Raw genomic sequence first — 24,863 nt, forward strand, 5'->3', positions numbered from 1 at the left:
AATTGCACAATATAAACGTATAATTCTGAGAATAAAAGTTCAGAACCGAGAGATAAAAAGTCACAACTGCCTTTTTGATTTTTTATGAAATAACAGAATTGGGAGTTGAGTTTATATCTCACGACTGAGCAGAATTGCAAGAAGAAAAGTCAGATTTATGAGATCAAAAGCATACTCTATGTGGTCTCTGAATGCAGCTCTGAAACAGCGTGAACGAGCGCGCGAGAGAGAATCTGAGGCCGTACCGGCTGGGGAAGTAAGAGCACATGGTGATGAGCATGTTGAGGATGAGCGTGGCCAGATCCGTCTCGTTCATCACGGCCTGACCTCCGGCCAGCAGGCACCACTTCAGCTGTGGAATCGCCTGCAGCGGCCGCCAGCCGTCCATGCCCTGAGCCCAGCAGCGCGTCTTGGCCGTCAGAGTCCCGGCGCTCCAGAACTCCTGCATCTGATGACAAAGATGAAGAGGTTAAAGTCCGGAAGACTTCCACATACTCCGGCTCCGGCGTACAGATACTGTACCTCCTCATAGCTGAAAGGTCCTCTCCGCTCTTTATCTGCGTTGCCGAAGTACCACTCCTTCTCGCTCTCTCGCTTCATATCCGGCGCTGCCTCTATCACATTACTCTGAAAACAACACAAACCGATGAACAAAGACTCTAACACCAAACACATCATAAACATAACACCGTTCAAAAAATGTAAATGTTTTAGAAAGAAGGCTGCATTTATTTGATCAAAACTACAATAAAAACTGTGAAATATTTTTACAATGTAAAATATGTGTTTTCTATGTGAATATCTGTTAAACTGCAATTTATTTCTGTGATCAAAAATTTTCAGCATCATTACTCCAGTCTTCAGTGTCACATGATCCTTCAGAAATCATTCTAATATGCTGATTTGCTGCTCAACAAACATTTATGATTATTAGCAATGTTGAAAACAGTTGTGCTGCACAATATTTTTGTTGAAACTGTCATACATTTTATTTTCCAGAATTCACAGATTAAATGAAAGTTCAACAGAACAGCATTTATTTAAAATAGAAATCCTTTGTAACATTAGAAATGTCTTAACTGGCTATTTAGATCAATTTACTGCATCCTTGGTGAAAAAAATAGTATATCTGAACACACACCTGCAGTGGGACAGTGGCTCTGTTGGTGTGAAGGTGAGCGAGCGTGAGCAGATCCACTAATATACGCACTCCATTAGAGTCCATGATGTCCTTCACATTTTTCTGTGTAAACAGAAACAGCAAAATAATGAAAGTCTGAAAAACCATTTCCAAGACACACACGTCACGGTGTATGTGGAGTTTTATCAGCAGCTTTGAGATGATTTGATGCTATTAACAGGGTTCATACAGATACTGTAAAATGAAATTCAAGCACTGCTTTTATGATTCTCAAACAGAGATCTCACTTATCGAACAATGTCTTCTGTTTCAAATTTAAAAAAAAAAAGATAAATAGATCAATAAAAATATAGTAATAAAATGGCAAAAATAAAGTGAAGCACATGCAAAGTATTACTATTAAAGTATTACAAAGTATACTACACTTTTACTGTAGTAAAACCACGGTTAATTTTCTTAAAGGATTTGTATGTGTGTATACTTTCTTTTTTCTTTGTTTTTGTTTTTATAACTGTACTGCCTTAATTGTTTGATGTTTTCTACTGTTTAAGCACTCCAAAATCCTGATCTAAAACAAATGATTCACAATCCGCGCTCCTGGTTTCTGATATAAAGCAAAAGATTCATGAATCTGCTCCAATGTTCCGATCTCAATCAAATGATTCACGAATCATCATTTGAGATCAGGACTCGGAGTGCTGGATCGCGAATCATTTGATTTAGATTGGGACTTCAAATCACGTATCGCAAATCATTTTTTGAATCGTTCAATTCACGAAATGATTCACGAACCCATTCCGATCTAAATCATGCACTCCGAGTGCGATTTGTCCCGATGTGATTCAAATGAGTTGCGATATGCGAAGTTCCGTTCTAAATCAAATGATTCGCAATATGTGATTTGAAGTCCCGATGTGAAACAAATGATTCGTGACATGTGATCCGATTGGAGCGCTTCAAAAGAGTGAATCATTTTGCGATTGAGATTGATTCAGAGTTTCGAAAAGCTCAGTTTTACCCATTACTATACGTACTTTTTAAAGTCATTACAATCGATATCGAAATTTGAAAATTAATGGGCTCTTTTAATTCAATCTGGTTTTTGGTAGAGAATTACTTAAAATGAATGATTACGTCACAAGTTTGAATCAAAAGGAGCGGTTCCAGTGTAAATGGATCACTCAATTGATTCGGTTCATCTGTTCGTCTTTTCGTGTCTTCAGTCACGTTTACACAACATTGTCAGTGCTACTACTAGCTTAGCTCGCTAGTTTTATGACAGTAACTGAAATAAGCAAAAAAGTATTACGTTTTTAATTGTGTGAATTTTGTGTGAAAAGATATGCGCTTATTGAAAAAATTAAACACTTTTTTTTCATAGATATATTGTCTTTCAATAATTCAAGCACTTTTCAAGTACCTCTTCAGGAATATTGCTATTTTCAAGGGTTTTCTAAGTGTTAAATTTCAATTCAAGTACTTCAAGCACTTTCAGCACCTTGTATGAACCCTGTATTACGGCCTGACACGTTACTGACCTTGTTGAGGATGAGTTTGTTGAGGAAGAGGATGAGTCTGTCTCTCTCCAGCTTGTCTGTACACTGTAGATATGCAGGAGCAATAAAACACGATTCCAGTGACACGATTATGATACATCAGTTATAATGTCAGATGCTGCAATCAAACACTCATCAGCAGAGATGAATACTGACCCGGTCCAACATGCCCACAATGTACTTGGTGTCAGTAAACGGTCCGATTTCCTCGCAGCACTTCCCGTAGACGATGGTGAGAGCTTGCAAACACAAACACTTCATGGCCACTTTAGGAGTCAGCAGGAAGCGATGGTAGAGCTCATTAAAGAACTCATACCTACAGACAAACAGACGGATGATCAGGATAATGGAAACGAGATGAACGTCGTTCAGCGTCTGTGCTCAGAAACCTACGATCTCTTGATGGCGCCAGACTCCTCGTTCTCATCTTCCTCCAGCAGCAAACGCAGGTAATAATCCCCGATCTTAATCTCATCAGAAAGGCACTCGTACTTCACCTACACACAACACAACATGCTTTCATTCACTGTTCGCAGACGTTTATGTGTTTTTGAACGACCGGTTCTAGCTGTGATTCACATGCCATATACTCGTGTTGAAATAGGGTTTTTTTATACATATTGATACTGAAATATTTTTGCAAATATGTTGTTCTGGCCTGCCACAGCTTCACTTTCTTCATTTATCTGGCGTTTTCAGCATCTCAGGAACACAATGTTTGCTGGTTGAGCTTTGTTTTACATTTGCATCATATCCAACATTTTTGTGGAGAAATGAGTACAGCATTTCACTAGATTTGCAAACAGACGTCATTACTGCCGTCATAGAAACGTACAGGTCTCTCTGCAGTTTCTTGCCGGAATTAAAAGCTTAAAAGTTTAACTCTTGAAAAATAAAGAAAATATGACACAACTATTGTATTGATGTGCAAACGCAGACCTCGAACTCCTGGTGGTTCCAGGAGATGACGTTAACGCTGCCCAGCTCCCGGTCCACGCCGAAGGAGCGCATCTCCGACTCCAGAGCGTCCCGCAGCTCCTCTCGTGTCTTCAGGTTCCAGATGAGGTTGGAGCGAGCGTGATCCAGCTGAAACCTGCACGCAAACGCTGAGCGTCACACACACGAACAAACAGAACGACAGAACTCACTCTGAGTAAAACAGGCCCATTTACTTGTAGTAAAAAAGCTCCCAGTTGGACTCGATCTTGATCCGCTGGCGTCTCTTCCTCAGGATGACCGGCTTTTGGTTTGCGTTCTACAATCAGGTACACAGAATGAATGAAGCGACACTCGGTCGATCTGTACAGCACGTTGTGAAAATAATGTTGGTTTATGGGACAAATACAACTATAATGGGATGTAAAGATAACGCTGATGACACCAGAGCTGTGAAATTATCAACATATGGAGCTATGATCCTGCTCTAAAACTGAAATGAAACATGGATGCCAACTGATCTAAAACACCAAAAAAAAAAAAAAAAACGCACGTGTTACAAGAAACCAAGTGACTGACATGAGAAGGGGTGGGACTAACAGAGAGAGAGAAAGTCTCTGATTGGATAAACTACTCACCAGGTTATTCCTGTCCTGCTGCATTGATTGACAGCAGAAACCACAATAAGAGCCGATGGGAGGGGCAGAGATAAGAGAGGTTATTGGTCCTGAGGTCAACCAATCACATGTCTTTTGAACACCAGCTGTTTCTGTGTGAATCTCAATGAAGCTGGTTTTTTGGTGGCAGGTACGTGAATTTGCGTGATTGGAGGCTCAAGAGCAGAGAAACAGTGATGATGATGATGATGATTGTGTAACTCATGCTCGTGATACCAAAGCTGTGCCTTCATCTGCAGCTCACGCTTCATATCAACAAATCATTACTCATCTTGGGTTTAAAATGAAATTAATAAATGCATGATGGTGCATTCAAGATAAGATCAACTAAAATCAATAATTACCATCAATCAATATATTGGTAGGGAAGATAAATTGGCATTGATTTTTGACAAAAATGATTGATCAGCTTATCGGCATCGGCTAGAATTTTCATTTTTAGATCAGTGCACCACTCTTTCATTGAACTTTTTTCACTGCGGAATCACAGCAGTGCTGTCACATACAGAAACAGGCACAGTGATGGTCTGCAAATGTTTAGTCGGCTATGAGGACTTCATTAGATCTTGAAGAATTAGATCTCGAGCAAGCCATGTTTGAGTGTTTATTAGTAAAGAGAACCAGAGACAGAAAATCAGAGAAACCCAACAGAGCATGTATTCAAAACGCACCACACATAATGCATAAAGAACAGCCGTCTGAACAGCATCCACAACCAGACCAGCGAAATGAAAAACCAGCAGATTCAGAACTGAAAACGGCCTATTAAACAGCCCAGCCCTTGCGGTGTTAACACGACCAGCATCGAGAAACACGCTGAACGTCGCAGGCAGCAGCTGAAATCATTGAGCAGCAGAAATATCACAGACGCTCACACTCACCTCCTTCTGAGCGATGCCCATCTTGTCTCTCCAGTGCATCAGCACGATGTCGGCCTTCTCTTTGGCGAACTTCTCGACCTCTTTAGCAGCTTTACCCGCGAGACGCTGCCACTCTGGAACTTTATTCCTGCCTAACTGATCCTGCAAAAAAAAAAAAAAGATAATGTATCATTCACTGGTCAATTTTGAGATTTGGGTTATTTAGTCATTCATAAAAAACACCCAAAATATACATTTAAGTGTTTATTTTTTTATATTTGTGTCCGTAGATTTTAATTCCAGTCCATTTCTTTACAGAGTTTTTTCTCTTACATACAACAAACTCTAGCGTTTTATTCCTCTCTACGTTCTGAAGGTTTGTACATACAGTGTGAAAGTTGATAAAGAGAACCAGTGTTTCCCATTCATTAACTAAAGTGTGGCGGCTCGCCCAGTTTCATAATAAACCGAAAATATTTACACTCGTCATTTTAACATACACGTCTTTAACGTTGTGTTTCGTGCATCGCTTTGGAACAGTGTCCGTCAAACGAACTAAGCGTTATATGGTTTTATCCGTTCATCAAGTCTGTTTCGCTGCTTATTTGTGAAGCTCTTCATTCAGAGTCAGACGAGCAGTTCGTGATTTGATGTTTGACTCTTTGATCGACAGTCAATGCGGTGAACATTGTTTTTGCCGTGAGTTTAGCGCGCGTTTGAGAACGCAACGGCAACCAGTTACGCACTGTCACATTAGCATCATTTCCGACATTTTAATGGGCAGATGTTTACAATATTTCACTAGATTTGTAATGAGACGCGTTTGTAAACCTGTTCGCACTGAAGCTGGAGTTTTCCGCCAAAATAAAAGCTCATAGGTTTATTTCTTAGAAGCAAGGACTACAATTAACAGACGCGCACAGAAAATACTGTACAAGCAGAGCAAGCGCGTTGTTTCGATGGCATTTTCCCTCTATTTCACAAGCGCCACCTGCTGTCAGAGAGTGAAATTCAGTCTGTTGTTTTTGTTTTATGCAGGTTTTAGCATAGTTTCACAAAGCTTTAAAGTCAGACCATTCGGTTTTTGATTCAAATGTTGAAATGATACAGACAAATTTAAATTAAAAAATGCTCATGCTACATGTGTTTCATCTTTCTTTGTATTGTGATTAAAATTCAGTGGTTGGTTCTTTGGTTCATTATTAAATACGTTTAGTTTTTGTAGTAGTACAACTGCAAAAACAGATTAATGACCAGGAAAAAAAATATTTAGGGCTGATAAATTTTCTCAAATCACCAGCCATTGGCAGATGTGGCAAAACTAGTTTTAGGTCCTGCTTGCAAGTGTAGAAATTAGGACAAAAGTATTGTAATTTTCCTACAGAAGAATAAGGTAAAATAATATACCTGAAAAATACAAATTTTATTTCATTTATTTTACTTACTAATTACTAATAAGTATTTATTTACTAATTTATTTTACAATTTATTTATTAATTATTTTACAATATATGGCTATTCCTGTCATAGGAATAATAATATAAAATTATTATTATTATACTATTCTAATTTGTTTGGCTTCCAAATTGACCAGTGTGAGTGTACTTTAGACTGAGACACTATATCACAACTGACTGAGTTCCCTGTAAACTTTAAGAACAAGTCAATTCACCAGATTTCTTTCTTTGTTTAGTTTGTACACTGACCTGTTTTGGAGCTCTTAATTTTTAACTCTCAGAGTGCACCAGAGAGATGAATTTAACTTTAAAATGTACAAAATTTTCTCCTGGGGGGGGCATGCCCCCCCACACCCCCCTAGTGGGACCGAGGTCCACCACCACAGTCTCACAAAATTCTGTGGGAAACACTGAGAACACAATCCAACAAATGAGACAAAAAAAAAATGAGACTTTGACTCAGGCGCTCAAAATCATTAACCTTGTTCTTCTTCTTCCATTTTTTGGCAGACTGACTTGTGCGCTTGGAGTCACTGTCTTGCTACATGACCCACTTTCTTCTAAGATGTCCTGACATTTTCCTTTAGAATTTGCTGGTATAATTCAGAATTCATTGTTGGTGCAGCAAAACAGGCCCAAACCATGATGCTACCACCACCATGTTTCACAGATGGGATAAAGTTCTTATGCTGGAATGAAGTGTTTTTCTTTCTCCAAACATAACACTTCTCATCTAAACCCAAATAGTTATATTTATTTTGGTCTCATCCATCCACAAAGCATTTCTCCTAGAGCCCTCTGACTTGTCCACATGATCTTTAGCACACTGCAGACAGGCAGCAGCGTTACCCTGAGGTCCTTTGCAGCCTTGCAGACTATTACAAGACTTGTTTTGGAGTGATCTTTGTTGGTCAACCACTCCTAGGGAGGGTAACTGTGGTCTTGAATTTGTCTGACTGTGGATCTGTGGAGTCCAAACTCTTTAGAGATGGTTTTGTAACCTTTTCTAACCTGATTAGCAACAACAACTCTTTTTCTGAGGTCCTCAGAGATCTACTTTGTTCATGCCATGATTCACTTTCACAAACATGATCAGACGTTAATAGATCCCTGTTCTTTAAATGTAAAACAGGGCATACACTGGCACCTGACAGTCATCCTATTGACTGATAACACATCTGAACAAATGGACTCTAACTTCACCTTCAAATGAACTGCTAATCCTAGAGATTCACATACTTTTGCAACTCACATATATTTAACACTGGACCATTTCTCTCAATAAATAAATGACAAACTATATATTTTCATCTCATTTGTTTGATTGGGTTCTCTTTGTCAACTTTCAGGATGTTTTTGGTCATATTTATGCAGAAATATAGAAAATTCTAAAGGGTTCACAAACTTTTAGGTAGCACATATATCATTTACACCGATAAAAACATGGTGAAAATGTGTTTGTTTTCTGTCTGTTGACAGCATTTCTTGATTTATGGAGTGATGAAGTTAATGTTCTGAATTATTAAAGTTTTGAACGTGTATGCGAATTAGTGCATATTTAAATGATGCCTTGTGCATATTTATACAACATTTCAGAAATCGTGTAATACACCGAATGTTTGCAGTTCTTAATGTAATCGATAAATTGGTGAAGTATGGTGAGAGCTTTTACGTGTTTACTCTATTCACCCCATTGCCTTAAAAGAGGATATTTGAGAATAAGACTGCTGATCCGTACCGCGGCGATCTTGACGTTGTCGCGTATGTGCATCCTGTCCACGTCCTTCTCAGGCACAGGGTCAGAGCTGTCCAGATACGCCAGCAGACCGGTGGGCTAAAAGACAAACAATGACTGAATATTTCAGTGTTAATTCTAAAAGAAAAGCATAAATGAGTGTCTGTTCTGCGTGTCGGCTCACCAGGATCCTCTTGAGCAGGTTCAAGGCAGTGGGGTTTTCTGCCGTCCACAAACCCACCAGATGACGACTCAACTGCCTGCGTGTAATAAAACAGGATTAGTCTCCTTTATTTATATAGTGCTTTTTAAAATACAGACTGTGTCAAAGCAGCTTTACAGTATTAAACCGGAAAGATGATAACCGATAATGCAAAATGTAAAAGAACAATAATAAACACTGAATTTTCAGTTAAAGTCAGGTCAGTGATTCAGTGATCGTCCAGCTCAGTTCAGTTCAAATAGAAACTGTGCAATCAAGTTGATGATATTGCCGGAAATGTAGTGTCCCCGACTAAGCAAGCCAGAGGCGACAGCGGCATGAAAACAAAACTCCATCGTGACAGAAATGGAGAAAAAACCTTGGGAGAAAGCAGGCTGCACACTGCATTACGCTGTGAGATCCATCGGTCTGCTGTCCTGAACTGACCTGTTGGTGAGCATCCGCTGGTCAGCGCTGATGGTGAACATGGAGGTGTGGAGGTGTCTGGGTAAGGCTCCTTCACTCAGAGCCAGCTCCTGCATCTTAGTGGCGATCTCCTTATCTCCCTCCTGACAGACGACACGTGATTGGTTCACAGACACGGAGAGAAAAACACAAACACGCTGGAGGAACAACAGCAATACTCACCTCAATGATGGCCTTCATGATCAGACCCGCGCCTTTGACGATCGCCATAGAGGGATGCTGAGAGAGAAAGACAATACACCACCGTTCAAACGAACACTTATTCATTAGTGATAAATTAACTGAAAAGTGACACTAAAAGTGACACTAAAAGACATTTATTATGTTGCAAAATATTTCTATTTCAAATAAAGGCAGCTCTTTTGAACTTTATATTCATCTGTGAACCCTAAAAATTAAATAAAATGACAGTTTCCACAAAAATATTGCGCAACTGTTTTTTCAACATTGCTAATAATCATAAATGTTTGTTGAGCAGTAAATCAGCATATTAGAATGATTTCTGAAGGATCATGTGACACTGAAGACTGGAGTAATGATGCTGAAAATATATGTTATATACACATATTCACTTCAGTGATGGGAATAACGGTGTAACAAATGTTTATTTATTTGTAATTTTTTTCAGTAACAAGTAATCAAATGAATTACTGTTTCCTTGTTACAACGCCGTTACCGTTACTGACAATTAAATGTGGCGTTACTATAGTTTATTATATTATTATTATAATTTTTTTTTTTTCAGTTCATCTGAATGGATGCAGAGCGTACCTGTTTGTGACGAACGGTAAACTCTGAATTCTTTAGCTCCTAAGAACTGCCGGTTTCGGAACTAATGCGCAAACCACAATCTCATTGGCTGACGCTCACCTATTATCATCCCTGTTTTGATTTCAGCAAATCAGTTTGAGTGAACGTAGACAGCGTGATTAATATTCATGAACCCAGCAGCTCATTAATCCTTAGAGCATTTTATATTGTTATTAGTAGTAGAATTCGTAGTAGTATTGTTATCTAAATAATCATAATGTCATATTATACTGCATGAGCCACTGATGCCAAGTTCATAGCAGATCTTTCAGATATTTAAAAATCTGTGCCAATAAGCTTTATATATGTACAGTAGTCAACATTTGAAGTGGATCAAAAACTTTCATCAAAGCTGTCCTAAAACCAAAACAATACCTGTTCTCGTCTTAGGACAACAAATGTTGTCGACTATATAATAGTGTATCAGATATTTAATATTAGACTTGTGAGTAAACTAAAAATTTCATTCATTTCATTTAAATTTCATTCATTTAACATATTTAATATTGGGGGCATCCAAGTTATCTGACATATTCAAACATTTTTTTTAAAAAGTAACACAATACTTACTTTCCCTGGTAATTAGTTACTTTTATAATGATGTAACTCGGTTACTAACTCTATCTGTGGGAAGTAACTAGTAACTATAACTAATTACTTTTTGAAAGTAACATGTCCAACACCGATTCACACAGAAACAGCTATTTTAGGTGGTAATAATATTTTACTGTTTTTACTGTGTTTCTAATCAAATAAATGCAGTCGTTTTGCGCAGACGAGACTTTTGAGCAACATCTGACCCCTGACCTGGAAGAGTTTGAAGAGCGTCCGTCCGTTGGACGCCACCATCTCCAGCAGCATGTCGAACTGCTGCCCCTCAGTGGTCTCGCTGTAAGGAGCGCAGAGGGCAAAGGTCAAGAAGTCCAGCAGCGAGCTGATCACTAACGCTCCTGTGCCGTGCTCCTGATGAAACATAAACAAACTGAGTGACCCGACACACCGCTCATTCAACCTTCGACACGCTGATCTAAACGTGCGGGACGCACCACATTACTGATGAACTTCTCCAGGAGGTTCTCCAGGAATTTCTTGGAGGAGAGCAGAGAGGCTTTGTTCAGCTGCTCCTGCCGCAGGTCGTAATCATCGTGCATCGGCTGCAGAAACACAGAGTGTTGTGTTATGATACGGACACGAATGTGAATCCGTCAGCCGCTGGTAATGAGCTCGTGAGGTGTAGCTTCACTTACACACATAAGAGCACAGAGCATGTCTATGGCCGCATGCGTCACACCGTTGTGGTTTCTCTTCAGCGCTTTAACTGTTTTTACGCCCAACTTCTCTCTAAACCTGCAACATGACCATAAAATAAGTTGTAAAAAAAGCTGTAATATTTATTTGTCTATCTAAATATTTTATATAACATTATAGACAATCCAGAAAAATAAATAAATATAAATAAAAACCAATCACTGTCAAAAGATGCCATTTCTGATAACTCATTCAATATTTGCATGTTCAGCACAAATACCGAATGAATCCTAGATGTATAAGTAGTGCAGAGGAGCACAACTAGTCAATTCATACATCTCAGTGACCCAGAAATAATGATAGATGACGGGAACATAAAGAGAGAGCAGGTGTAAAGCGCTTAAACAAAAGAGGAAATGTTAAATATCAGAACAAATGAAGGTTTCCTTAAAATGGTTTCAAACAGGAAAACCAACGGAGAGACAGATGGACAGAAATGAGAAGGAAAAGGGGTACACTGAGATATATGGACTAATATTTACATTGCGGGTTCGAGTCCACCCATGGGACCAGACCTTAGAACAACAGAGCGGTTTTATTAAACTCAGACAAAACCTGTGCGGTTCAGCAAGCAAACAGATCAACGTGAAGAATAACAGTGAGTATGAACTGGAGGATTCAGGGAATAATAAAACAGGAAGACTCCAAAGAGTCTCACACTCTTAGCTCAACATTACATTAATCTCAGGTACGTTAAGCGTGATATAAACGCTGAATGTATGTGGTGTGCGTGTTAGGGTGGAGTCCGGCGAAGGCTCGTACTTTGGCAGCTGCGTGAAGGCCTGGAATCCGGCTTTGGACGCCACCAGACGTCTGATGGCCTGAAACTGGGCCTCCAGCTCAGAGTTGGGCCCCGGCAGCTCCACATCTTGAGATAGGAGAGCCAGGATGGCATTGTTGATCAGTTTCTCTTTGTTCTCTGAGAAAAGACCCTGCGGAGGAAGAATAGACAGATAATATGAATTAAAATGAAAACATAAAAAGACTGAGCCCACAGGACACAGAAATGAAACACAGAGTGGAACAGACACTCACGTCCTGAGTGACGGCGTGTAATACTCCACTGTAAGAGATGTTGGCGTTAAATCTGAACACTGCATCTGCAAAGTTGCAATCTACAAGAAAGAACAACGAAGTTGACTGTGGCGCTCTCTCAGCAGTGGGTTTTACTAATATTAGCTGAAAAACATCACATTGATCAGCGGAGCAAAGAACAGGACATTTATGAGAACTACAAATCTAATTTCTTGCAGGAATCAGAGCATGTCGTTTGTGCACAGCAAGATCTGATTCTCCAAATCACTTTAGATCATGAAAAAAGATGAGAAGAATGATGAGTTGATGATAAACGTACTGGGAGGAGCAGCGAGGAACCTGAGGTGCAGGCTCTCCACCTCCTCGTCCACAGGCATGCTGAGGAGACCCCAGCGCTGACCCCGCTGAGTGGGAGCCATCTTCACACACACGTCCCTGTTCCCCGACGCCCTCACGCTGTCCAGCAGACTCGCCAGCAGAGAGTCCCTACAGACACACAAACACCAGACAGGAACCGTTAGACCCTGATCTCTCGAGCTGAACGGGACGGGAGCCGTCGCTGATGCGCTACCTTTCTGTGGAGCAGTACTTCCGTATCTGACCGCGGATGAACTCGACGGTGAACACCTGAGGATTGTCTGAATCACAGATCAGAGCAAACACCTGCACAACACACACACAAACACACCAGCACATTATGATTACACAAACATAAACACTATACTCTACATATAAAGTCGGTCACACTTTATCTTAAGGTCCAGTTCTTGCTATTACCAAACCATTAACTACAGCTTTTGCCTCAATAAACTCGTAATTTGCTGCTTATTAATAGTTAGTAAGGCAGTTCAATTCAGGTACTGGGATTAGGGATGTAGAATACATTCATGCAGAACAGGCGCTTAATAAGTATTAATAAACAGCCAATATGTTAATAGTAGGCATGCTGATACGTAACTAGTTAATAGTGAGAATTGTTCCTGTACTAAAGTGTTACCATGAAGAATTTCAATATACAACGTCAAATTATAGCATTATCAGTTTATGGTATTCCAAAGATAAAAAAAAAAAAAAAATTACCTACAGTCTGCCTCCATTCTGGCCTCTAACACCCATCTTTCACAATCCAAACCCTATTCTATAACTTCCGCCCAATAATTTTTCTCACTCAATATGCCACTGACAGATTACTGAAGTAAAGTCAGATTACTGTTGTAAAAAGCATTGCAAATCACTATTCATTATGGCAGCCTGTTAAAAAAATAAATAAATAAAACAATAAAAAATATATTTTACCTCGTTATCTTTTTATCTCACAATTGTTACTTTTTTCTTCCATCTGCAAGTTCTCATAACTCCTTTCTTCTCAGAACTGCTAGTTTATTTCTCGCAATTGAGTTTTAATCTCAGAATTTGAGTTAAATGTCACAATTCTGAGTTCATATTGATATTTTACAGAAGAGCATTTTCGTAGTGGAAATGGGTTTCCATAAATTATTACTTCCAACAAAAAAAAACATTGTAAATGTACTCAAAAAGAAGTTGTGTTGTTTTGTGTCATCAGGCCATGTGTTTCTCTAGTGTCTAAACTGAGCTGTATTCAGACAGACCTCTCCAAAGGGCTTGATGGTGACGATGTTGTAAGAGGCAGGGTCTCTCTCCACCAGACACGTCTCTGTGAGGGCCAGAATCCTCTTCACCGGCTCCTGAGACAAACACAACCACGAACCTCCATCAGATCAATCCCACACACATCTGGAACACATCAGATCCTGAGCTGCGCGTCTTACCGCATGACGGGGCGTGATCTTCTGCACGATGAACTCGGTGAGCGAGGTGATGCATTCGTCCGAACCGTACTTTCCCAGACGCTCGCCGAGGAAGCCCTCGAACGTCAGGGTCTCCTTGCGCAGACGTAACGTGATGCCGATGAAGTTTCCGGCGTGTTCGATCGCGCTGCGGATGATCTCGTCGCGATGCTCGGACGCGAACAGATGCTAGAGCCGAAGAGAGAGACAGTAAGTTATGAGAGAATAATGACTTCCTCCTGGTCCAATCAGGACTGAACACACACCAGCCTGCTGAAGCCTCCATAGAGGATGCAGAAGCCGCCCTGGTAGTCGGAGAGCTCGACGAAGCCCTCGACGCAGCGGTAGTCGTACGAGCAGATCACGCGGTTGGTCTGAGGGTCGATCTGATCGATGCCTCCCGGCGTCACCTCCAAACACACGCTCCTCCGTGTGTCGCTCCAGTGATGCTTAAAGCAGTTATAGCGCTGAGGAAACAGGAGCAGAGTTACAAAAACACACACGGTCAGACACAAACATTTTAAACACTAAACAAGAATACGGACACTAAAAGTCTGAATTAAGACTGTGATTAAAATGTGTATTCTATTCAATTACATGACTTATTGATTCATTAATCTAATCACAAATTATTTGCACATCCATTTGGGGTGAGGAATTACCCTCAAAAGTCATTTACAGTCATTTTTTGATTCAACATTACATAAATAATGATAATAAATGAGTATATTTTTTTTCTTGTAAAGAACACTAAAATATAAATTAATAATAATAATAATAAAAAAAGAATGATTCTGTAAATATGAAATGAAAAGCACCAGTAGGTGGTAGTGAGTCATTGTCATAATGAATCATTCGGTAATGAATCAGCGCTGTGTGTTGATCAGAGACGCTCATCAGTTCTGCCGTGGCTTTGATTGGAACCATTTTCATTTGCAAGATTGAGCAAAACAGACAATATAGTGTCTAAAATATACAATATTAACTTCCTGATTATTGAACTGTTGTATAAAGTATCAGTGTCACATGTGCAGATATTGGGGAGAAACAGCACTCATACTGTGTGATGCTGCTCAACTACACATGACATGAACATAAGAGGGTGATTTTTTAATACTCACTCTTCCGGTGATTTTTCCCTCTGAGAAGTCTGTTCTGAATCTCTGTGGAGAAGAGAGAGAACGTGTCAGAGCAAATTATGTAAAGAGAGTGTCCACATCACTGTGATGAGGCCTGTCGTGATCTGACAAAGAGGGACTGAAGGATGATGTGGAATGACCAGAATCACAGAATCTTCTTTAATAAAGCATGTTACATAATTTTCCAGGATGTCATCCTCCAGCATTTGCGTTCATAACAGAGCAGTGTTCCTCACCAGCGCTTCTGTTAGCAGCTCTGTGCGATGCTCAGTGGAAAACTTTAGCGTTTCGGACTTCTTCCCGCTGCCCTTCCGGAAAGTGAGGTTGAACTCGGTGCCCTGGCCTTTACCGACCGGAGTGATGCCACAGATGTCACCGTAAGGCCACTGCAGACCGATATTAAACAATATTCATAACAGCATCTACAACATATTTAACTTCCATAATCTGACGTATCATGAAGCACATTCAAAGAGAAATAATGTAAGGCAGGACAGGAATTTTATCCATCGGGGTTTGACTGGATCATGAAATGGTTTCAATAATATTACTGGTTAAGATTATTTTTCTGTGCCCTTATGGCCTTAGTTATATCTAAGGGTGTCACGATCCTCCAAATCCTCGATTCGATTACATTTTCGATTCTAAAGTCACGGTTCGATTCGATTCTCGATTTAAAAAAGAAAAATTTGAAAGCACAAGCTATGCCATTTTAAGACTTTTATGCAATATAATAATATCTGACCTTTGTTCGCAATGTACCACACACTACATTAACAATATAATGTAACAATAACTTATATCTTCAGTCAATTGGAAACTTATACAAAATAACCTGCCATCTAATTTCTCTTTTGTAACTGCAGTTTTCTTCACAGATGATGACATTCAAGTTCACAAAAAAAATAGCAGTTTCAAGTTCTTGTTAAAGAGGAATATGAAAAGAGAACTGCTAAAAATATTGCAAAAATACAGTCAAAAATATTAACTATTTACATTTATATGGGCAGATTTTTTTTTTATAGTTTCATGTTCTTCTTTAAGAAAATGAGAATGTCCACATTCTCTGTGGAGAGGGCTGCTCTTTGAGATGTCACAATGTCCCCAGCTGTTGAGAACACTCTTTCACTTGCCACACTTGTTGCTTGTACAGCAAGATAACGTTTGGCAAGCTTGGACAAATTTGGGTACTGGTTCTCATTATCTTTCCACCATTTCAGTGGATTTGAATCCACAGAAATTACTTTAACCATTTTGTATAGCTGAATCTCGTCTTTTACAACATCAGGCCATGGTTTGGTTTCTGATGATGATGCAGTGGAGGCTGTGCTGAAAAAATCACCAAACAGTTCACTAAGTGCTGTTCTCTTTGTTGGGGGGCTGCCTCCGCTGGTTGCTACAGTGACTGTATCCTCTGCAGGGTTTTGGCTGGATCCTTCTCCTGAGGCATGAGACTGAAATAGTCACACACAAAACACTGTTGTTTAAGGTAATAAACAGGCAGAAATTATATTTAAGTGTGACAACAACAAACAGAAAGGATATTGTGATTAGTCCTATTCATGAAATATTATGAATGTGAAATTATGTAAATACAAAAACAAACTACTTTAACTTAATCACATTAGCCTATTAGCATCACATACCTGTGTGGAGTGCTCTTGCAAGATTTTCTCCTCCAGACAATTGAAGATCTCATTCCGAGATATGTCATCCAGGTGGGGTAAAGTTTTAAACCTAGGATCCAAGGCAGTGCTCTCATTCAGGAACTGTTGAAGTCTTGGGTCTGAATACCTCTCTTCAAAATTTGCCTCTATAGCAGATTTAACATCCTTTACAATTGTTGAATCTGTGTCACTGTGTTTCAAAGATGTCAGGATGGTGTGTTGTAGGGGCATGACCATAGACACAGTAGGCTGCTGTTCGGAACTCATCAAGGTTGTAACTGTTTTCAGGGGCTTCAGTACCTGACATACATCTTCCAGAACAGTCACATCTTGATCAGAGAGGGTGATAAGGTCTTTAGCATTTTTTTTATGTCTTTTTCTGCAAGTGCAGAATAGATAGCAGCTTGTTGCTCTAAATAGCGTGTGATCATGTCATAGCTGGAGTTCCACCTTGTAATGACATCTTGAACCAGCGTGTGAGGAGGAAGCTGAAGCATGTCTTGTTTTGACTTTAAGACGGCTGCTGCAGTGGTGCTTCTGTGGAAAAAAGTGACCACCCTCCTGACTCTGCCCAAAAGACGGGAAATCTGGTTTACTCCCAAACCCTTCTGGGAGGCCAGATTCACAGTGTGGGCAAAACATCCAATGTGTGGAGACAATCCAGCTGCATGTGAGGCATTGACAATGTTCTTTGCATTATCAGTTGTCACAGGAATTGTTGCATTTTGTCTGTTCAACTTCCATTCCAGTACCACTTCCCTCAGCACTTCTGCTAAATGTTCACTTGTGTGAGCTTCATATATGGGGCGAGTTTGAAGTACTGGATTTTGAATTTCCCAGTCATCATTAATGTAATGCGCTGTGACAGTCATGAAGCTCTGTGTTGCTCTTGAGGTCCAGCAATCTGTAGTCAAGGCTACTAAATGTGCACTGCTAAGACCTTCAATAACTTTCTCCTTCACATTATTGTACATGGAGGGTATCACCGTAGCTGTGAGATGCGTTCTACTTGGGATTTCGTAGCGCGGTTCTAGCACGCTAATTAAATGCCTAAAACCGGAGTTTTCTACTACTGAATAAGGTCGCATGTCCGCGGCTATAAATACTCCTACCGCGCTTGTAATTGCCTTTGCACGTGTTGAGTTACTTGGAAGTTTTATTCCAAATGAAGACGGGAGAGTAGTTTGTGTTACACTTGTCGGTTTAACAGATAAATCTATGTTTTTGTGGTGCCTGCGGAGATGCCCTGCCATGTTAGTCGTGCTGCCGGTGGAATAATGTGATATACGTACATAGCAGAGCTTGCAAACTGTGTTTTTTTTGTCGACAACACGAACGTTGTCAACATAACTCACTGGAAATCCAAAATACTTCCACACCGGCGACTTCAGTGAAAGAGGAGGGGGTTCAAGTTCTGTCGACGGGTCTCCTGCGTCTGCAGTTGCCATGCTATCTTTTGGCTGTTTGTTGTAGCTGTTAGATTGACTCGCAGCACTTCAACAAGCGTGTTTTTTTTTTTCGCTTGGCAAGCCAAGCTGACGTGACATGGGGGCGTGGCAGCATCGACGATTCCATTTTTTGATTCGATAATCGAGATTGAGCATGAATTTCGATCGATTTCGATTTAAAATCGAAATCGTGACACCCTTAGTTATATCAGAAGTTTATTATTATTTTAATAAAAGTAAATAAATAACTGATACTTTATAATTTAAGAACGATACAGTGGTTCATGTTATTATATCAGCAACAGATAACAATAATAATAACAACAACAATTACCATCATCATCATAAATAATGATAAGAAAAAAAATATTTGAAAACAACAAATACAATTATGTTTATTAATAAAAATATAAAAATAATACATCACTGTTGTTATTATTTACAATTTAATTTGATCATATATAATACAATTATTAAACTAATTTTGCAAATAAGAGACATGCATTTATTCTGTATATTCTGTTCAACTTAATCTATAAACACACTGATGAAATGAAGTACCTGGTTAGTAACTTCTAGTGTAGTGGGATTGTATGTGGTGATGCCATGAGTTCCCACTGAGAAAACACGCTTGTACCTGCAGAAACACAAAAACAACCCATTTAAAACTCAGCACTCAATCAAACCCTGAGATTAGATTTTTTATGTCATATATTGCATACAATTTTGTTTTAGAACTTTTTTCCCCCAAAACTGGACTGCCATGTAATGCATTATCTACTGTCCTGGAGAATAAAGCAGACTTCTTGTAATCAGAGAAGGGCAGCGACATGAAAAACCAGACATGGTCAATAATGGCATTGTTTTCTGTCTCTAAATGTGTCCAAAAATGTTGCCTGCAGATGGTCTGAAAATAACAGCTGCTGTAATTAGACAGGAACGTGTTTGTGAGAGAGCAGAAGGAGAAGGAGAAGCATAAACACAGAAGGTTGATCACTGCGTTAATCCACAAACCCAGAACTCCAGAATCAGACTGATGAACTGAGAGAAACCAAAGAGCAGGAGACTGTGCACACTTTTACTTTGTCACAAAAACTCATTCTGCATGATTTATAAGCCTGTTTCCTCATGGGGACCTAAAAAAAATGTCCCCACAAGGTCAAAATTTACTGGTATTACTATCCTTGTGGGGACATTTGGTCCCCATAACGTGACAAATACCAGGTCTCACACACACACACACACACACACACAGCATTAATGGAGCAGGAGTGTGTTGAGTTGAGAGGAGCACAGGAGAGTGAGAGACAACTGGAGCGGAAGAGACTGATGGAGACGACATGAGACAAGAGTGAACTCACATCTACACACACAACACACTGCGATTCTGTCTAAGTGTGTATGGAGTTTTTCTGAGGCATGCAGTGTGGATGAAAATACAGTCCTGAGTCTAACATCAGCAGAAAAAATAAATAATGAATATACCAGAAACACCCGACGAAAAGCACTGACAGCTTGAAAAAGTGTCTTCCACCCACAAACATACTCGTCATTGTGTTATTACAAACAAAAAGGACAAAAGACAGCTTAACAGGCAGCACTCGTTTAACAGGCCGGAGGAAAAACATCAACGCTTTCACAGATAAAACACACAGAAACAGCCCTGCGTTTCTGATCCATGGACCAACATGTCTGACAGCAGAACAAAACAAGAGAAGTGGTAATGTTCACTTCTCTACAGGACATCGTATCGTAAACCCATAACAGAGAAACTAACCCTGTCAGCGATTTCACCTTCTCAGTGTCTCATCAATCAGGAAACCAAACGAACGAGCAGGACAAACACACGCGTCACTCATGTGTGTATGAAGAAGCATCAGTTACAAAAAACACTTATAAATAGGGCTGTCACTAACACTTTACTGCGTGATCTAATCCTTGTTTAATATTGACTTAATGTTTAATTCAAATATATTTAAATGGGTCATCAGATGCCCATTTTCCACAAGTTGATATGATTCTTTAGGGTCTTAATGAAAATTCTCTAATATACTTTGATTAAAAATTCTCAATGGTTGTGTAAAACGACACCCTTTTTACCTTGTCAAAATCAGCTCTGCAAAAATCATCCCGTTCTGAGGGATTGAGCTCTGCTGGCCCGGCCCTCTCTTCTCTCTGCTGCTCTGAGAGATTGTTTACTTTAGCTGCATTTAGCCGTGAAACTTGCTAACTAGCACACTGTTGGGAAAGTAATCTACTGCATCTTCAGCGGCTCAGATGTCGGGAGTAAATGACGACCACTATGTTCATTATTACATCCAGCAACACAACACCTCAATCACTCAATCAGAGATATTCTTGTCTAACTTACATCCCTGCTCCGGCATCAAAACAAAGAGGTCGGACTGTTACAGCTGATCTGAGGTAAGACGCTCATGTCAATCAACTATGGTGGGAGTGGCCTCTGTGGGTGTGATTTGTACATACACAGCCAACACACAATGTTCAAACAACATGAAAAAGTGAACTTTGCATCCAATGACCCCTTCAATCTTTAATATTTGGCCATTTCATATGATAGAAAAGCTACAGCCCAACCCTAAACACACACACACACACAAATCAAACAAAACCAAAAATAAAAGTCTAACATTCTCCAAAAGCTGGACTGATGTGAGACAGAGACGTGTGTCCCGCAGTCATGATGTCTGTGTGTTTACACTGACTGAATGTCATTTGTGAATGAAGGGAAGTTTTCATCAGGATCTCATCTGCTACACAGCTGACAGACACAGATTAAAGCACACAGGACATGTGGAAAGACAGCAGTAATAAGAGATATTAGAGTTCACCGTTTACAACCTACATGATGAATGATAGCAACCACAGAGAACCACTGACTCATATCTGTGGGTGGACACACCATTATCATTTAAACACTCGCTTTACATTTCTGATCCAATTTTGAGGGAAACTGGAAATAGGAACCTTGAGTCATGATATATGTACTGCAAACAGAGATGATAGTATGACATTATTTCCAGTTAAAGACCACTCGACGACGTTCTGTCTCTCTGACCTTGCAGAACAATATACAGGCTGGTGAGAGCAGTCACAAGACCGGTTAATTATTCATCATCTGTGGCTTTTAACATCTTCCCTTGAAATATACCACACACACACATACACACACACACACACACACTCAATAACTCTCTCTCTCTCACACACACACACACACACACACTCAATAACTCTCTCACACACACACACACACACACACTCAATAACTCTCTCTCTCACACACACTCAATAACACTCTCACACTCTCTCTCTCTCTCTCGCCCACTCACACATACACACACTCAAACACACACTCTGACATGCACACGCACACACACACACCACAGTCATGTCAGTGTATCTAAACTGAAGACACAGGAATAAAACAAGAAACTAAATCAGGAACTCTTCTGAGTGTCACAATCGAGCCTTGAGTTTTTGGCCAAACAGTAAAATCTGACACAAAGACAGACATTAAATGTGAAACTGAGCTATTCTGTGAACTGCTATTATCCAAAAGCTTCATCATCAGCTCAGCTGAGGTAAAAACACATGAATGAGATCATCGCTTGAGAGGAATCGTTCCTGGCTGATCTGAGTACAGCAGATGACGTGATGGAGTGAATCTTTTTACCGTCTACTGCTGTGAGAAATCACATCTACAGCTTTACAACACTAACAAAATCAAACCCATGATTCTTCCAGTTTGGTTTTACTGTGTTGTGTGCTAGTAAAGAGCAATCCAGCACACACAACATACACTGCTCTTCGAGATCAATAGCAGTGAAAGTGAGCAGGATAATGATCATGGAAAACATTTCACAAAGAGCAGCTCAGCACACCATATAACACAATATAACACAGCCGTGTCATGTATGTCTACATGGGAAGGAGGATGTGTCGGGGCTCGTTTTGCTTTCATTTCTGGCCTCTCTTTTCAATTCAACAGCTACATCACACACACGTGGTGCTTTCCTTTTATTAGGAAACTGATAGCTAAACATCTCCCCCTAACCAGCTCAATCTTTTCACATATTCTGACAAACAAATGAAAATAATGAAAACTGGGCTGCTGTGCTGTCAGTCCCAGTGTTTTTGTCCACACAAAGAAAGTCAGTGGGGTCCATAAACATTTTTTTTTTAAAAATCTACTTCAGTGTTTTTGTTGAATAAAGAAAGTCATGGATGTTTGTAATAACATGAGGGTGAGCAAATAATGACAGAATGATTACGTTTGGCTGAACTCTCTTCACACCATCTACTACCGTCCTCCTGATGAAATCAGACCACCATTTTAGAGTTTCTGTCAGTTGTTGCATAATTTACTCCATGTCTGTCGGAAAAGAAAGCTCTCTGTGCTGTCCACATCGAGTTCAGCGGAGCTGACCAATACCAGGAGACTTCCTGTGTGTGTGTGTGTGTGTGTGTGTGTGTGTGTGTGTGTGTTCAACCTCTGTGCAGATCACTGAAAAGCTTTTTAGTAAATCTAATAAACTCTTATTGGCTGCTGTCACATGATTAAGAAAAAAAACAGAGCAGTTTCCTCACAAACACTGCAAAAACAACCAACAGAAGTCTGAGAAGTCTATATAAAACTAGGATAAAATCGTATGTACATTAACATTTACATTTTTGTCCTGCTTTTTCAGCCCATCACATACTATAAGCACAGCTAATGATTACAAAGATTGGGACACACACAAGAACGCGACAGCTTAACGAGATCATGGGTAATTCATTACTCAGGCTCACACACAACACATCTGTAGTCATTACTGCGACCTCATTCAAGTGGACCTCCACACACCACACAGTATATTATCAGGCCGTGATTTGTCGTTCATTGGGAGGTTGGCATGTTCTTGAGCTACTTTTTCCCTTTCTGTGTCTTTGACTTTCTGCTCTGGATTGCATCCAAGCGTTTTTCCAAGCATTCGTCCTAACTGTGGGCATTTCTGAGGGGAAATGATGATCTCAATGGCCCTGGTGGAGAGCAGACACGGCCTGTTTGTTCTTGCTAATCTGCTTCTGTTTTTAATGTCCAGAAGGACTGGTCTGCGTCTGCACCGGCTTCAACGCTGACAGGGACAGAAATACGACGACGGATTCTCAATTCCCAATCCTAATTTAATTAAGAAAACCATGTCTGGAAATTCACCCCTTAAGGGAATGGTTTACTCTTTTAAATTAAAATTCTGTTAGGAACAAAAAAAAGGACTAGAGACAAATTATTACAATGAAAGTGCAATGGGTGCCATCAATCTTAAAAAGCACCACAACAACTGATCCAATTGACTCTGTTCTTACTTCAAAAACTGACATTTTAATTCACATGACACATGAAACAGTCGATGGCATTAGGCCTCACATCAAACTTTATGTAAAATGTTCATGCGCTAGACACGCATGTAAAAGAGCAGTGTTCCTTTAAATAACTACATTTATGTTCCACAGCAGAGAGTAAGTTATACAGGTTTGGAAAGAAATAAGTGAAAGTAAGTGTTTGGAAAGACAGAAGTGAGAGTGAGTGAGACTATCTGTGATGTGTTTTGAGGGAACAGGACTGATGTCTGTGAGGCACACTACAGATGGTGCAAGTCCACTGACAGGATTAATAGCAGCACACAGACGCAAAATGCAAGAGAAGAAACAAGGTGTCAGTGAGTGTATGACCTCCACAGCGGTAAATCACACTTTAGCCTGAGATCTGACACACGAAGGTCACGACACCCAATAAGCGGGTCCGTCTGAATGAAACGTCTCATAGTAACGGAGAGGAATGAGGCACTTACTTCCCCCTCCAGGAGTGTTTGGTTGTGTAGAAACAGGCCAAGTCTTTGTTGTCTTTGAGGACGTTCATCTTCAGGCAGGGCCTGTGAAAACAGAAGAGGATCACAATCAGGAACTCAAAGACGACATAAACCTGATTTACTTCCTGCTCAATGAAAACAGCATGAAAACCTGGACATGAATTGAGCCGCTTCTTACAGCATGACAACAGCACGACTGTCAGATTGTAGACTTCTGCTAGAGATTACTCAGACTGCTCACAAATCACTTTTAAAGTGAGTCATTTTAAAAGTTAAAAGGATAGTTCACCCAGAAATGTAAATGTTGTCATCATTTACGCTTCCTACCATTTGTGTATTACTTGTGAATTATAGTGATGTTTATATCAACTGTTTGGACTCTCATTCACTGCAGAGGATCCATTGGTGAGATTCATCCATTTCTACAAATCTGATGAACAAACAAACTCATCTACACCTCAGATTTTTAATGCTACAGCAGAAACTAATACTAGGCTAACTAATGTTAGTGAAAAGTCAGTAATACAGTTTTTGAAGACAAGTACACAGTCAGTAACACAATAAAAACAGAAACGTGAGTGAATGATGTGATAAAGACGGCGGCGGGTTTCTTAGGCTAACAGTCCTTAAGGTCGAGTCCTGGTCCCGCCACACTGTGAACCGCATCTACATGAAAACACCCAACACTTCCTAAAATATCAGCAAGCACACTTGACACGGGACGC

The 24,863-nt window shown here is 39.9% G+C and overlaps 2 protein-coding genes across 4 annotated transcripts in view; both read right to left on the reverse strand.

Annotated features, from left to right (window-relative positions):
* The window catches only part of LOC127155555 (dnaJ homolog subfamily C member 13), a 42,434-nt gene that overhangs the window by 13,635 nt on the left and 3,936 nt on the right, over window positions 1-24,863 (reverse strand). For 2 of the 3 annotated variants that reach the window (XM_051097845.1, XM_051097848.1), the window contains exons 2-29: window positions 24,121-24,201; window positions 18,827-18,902; window positions 15,387-15,536; window positions 15,133-15,174; window positions 14,278-14,478; window positions 13,994-14,200; window positions 13,814-13,909; window positions 12,775-12,866; window positions 12,523-12,689; window positions 12,204-12,283; window positions 11,931-12,100; window positions 11,108-11,207; window positions 10,907-11,014; window positions 10,668-10,823; window positions 9,213-9,269; window positions 9,012-9,133; window positions 8,547-8,622; window positions 8,366-8,461; window positions 5,192-5,332; window positions 4,272-4,289; window positions 3,870-3,952; window positions 3,637-3,790; window positions 3,091-3,194; window positions 2,854-3,013; window positions 2,680-2,742; window positions 1,142-1,243; window positions 523-627; window positions 246-448 (exon numbers count right to left, since the gene is read on the reverse strand). In XM_051097845.1, the coding sequence (XP_050953802.1) occupies window positions 246-448; window positions 523-627; window positions 1,142-1,243; window positions 2,680-2,742; window positions 2,854-3,013; window positions 3,091-3,194; window positions 3,637-3,790; window positions 3,870-3,952; window positions 4,272-4,289; window positions 5,192-5,332; window positions 8,366-8,461; window positions 8,547-8,622; window positions 9,012-9,133; window positions 9,213-9,269; window positions 10,668-10,823; window positions 10,907-11,014; window positions 11,108-11,207; window positions 11,931-12,100; window positions 12,204-12,283; window positions 12,523-12,689; window positions 12,775-12,866; window positions 13,814-13,909; window positions 13,994-14,200; window positions 14,278-14,478; window positions 15,133-15,174; window positions 15,387-15,536; window positions 18,827-18,902; window positions 24,121-24,188 (3,197 nt within the window). In that variant the 5' untranslated portion in view covers window positions 24,189-24,201. The remainder of the gene's footprint in view (window positions 1-245; window positions 449-522; window positions 628-1,141; window positions 1,244-2,679; window positions 2,743-2,853; window positions 3,014-3,090; window positions 3,195-3,636; window positions 3,791-3,869; window positions 3,953-4,271; window positions 4,290-5,191; window positions 5,333-8,365; window positions 8,462-8,546; window positions 8,623-9,011; window positions 9,134-9,212; window positions 9,270-10,667; window positions 10,824-10,906; window positions 11,015-11,107; window positions 11,208-11,930; window positions 12,101-12,203; window positions 12,284-12,522; window positions 12,690-12,774; window positions 12,867-13,813; window positions 13,910-13,993; window positions 14,201-14,277; window positions 14,479-15,132; window positions 15,175-15,386; window positions 15,537-18,826; window positions 18,903-24,120; window positions 24,202-24,863) is intronic. The other variant, XM_051097846.1, reaches the window with a different exon arrangement.
* Window positions 16,060-18,180, reverse strand: LOC127155556 (zinc finger BED domain-containing protein 4-like). Its single transcript, XM_051097849.1, has 2 exons — window positions 16,797-18,180; window positions 16,060-16,604 (listed from the first exon to the last, which is right to left on the reverse strand). The coding sequence occupies exons 1-2, from the start codon at window positions 17,082-17,084 to the stop codon at window positions 16,170-16,172; spliced, it is 723 nt and encodes a 240-aa protein (XP_050953806.1). The 5' UTR covers window positions 17,085-18,180; the 3' UTR covers window positions 16,060-16,169.

The sequence above is a fragment of the Labeo rohita genome, chromosome 24 (genome assembly GCF_022985175.1).
Source record: "Labeo rohita strain BAU-BD-2019 chromosome 24, IGBB_LRoh.1.0, whole genome shotgun sequence".
In the NCBI taxonomy this organism is placed as follows: domain Eukaryota; kingdom Metazoa; phylum Chordata; class Actinopteri; order Cypriniformes; family Cyprinidae; genus Labeo; species Labeo rohita.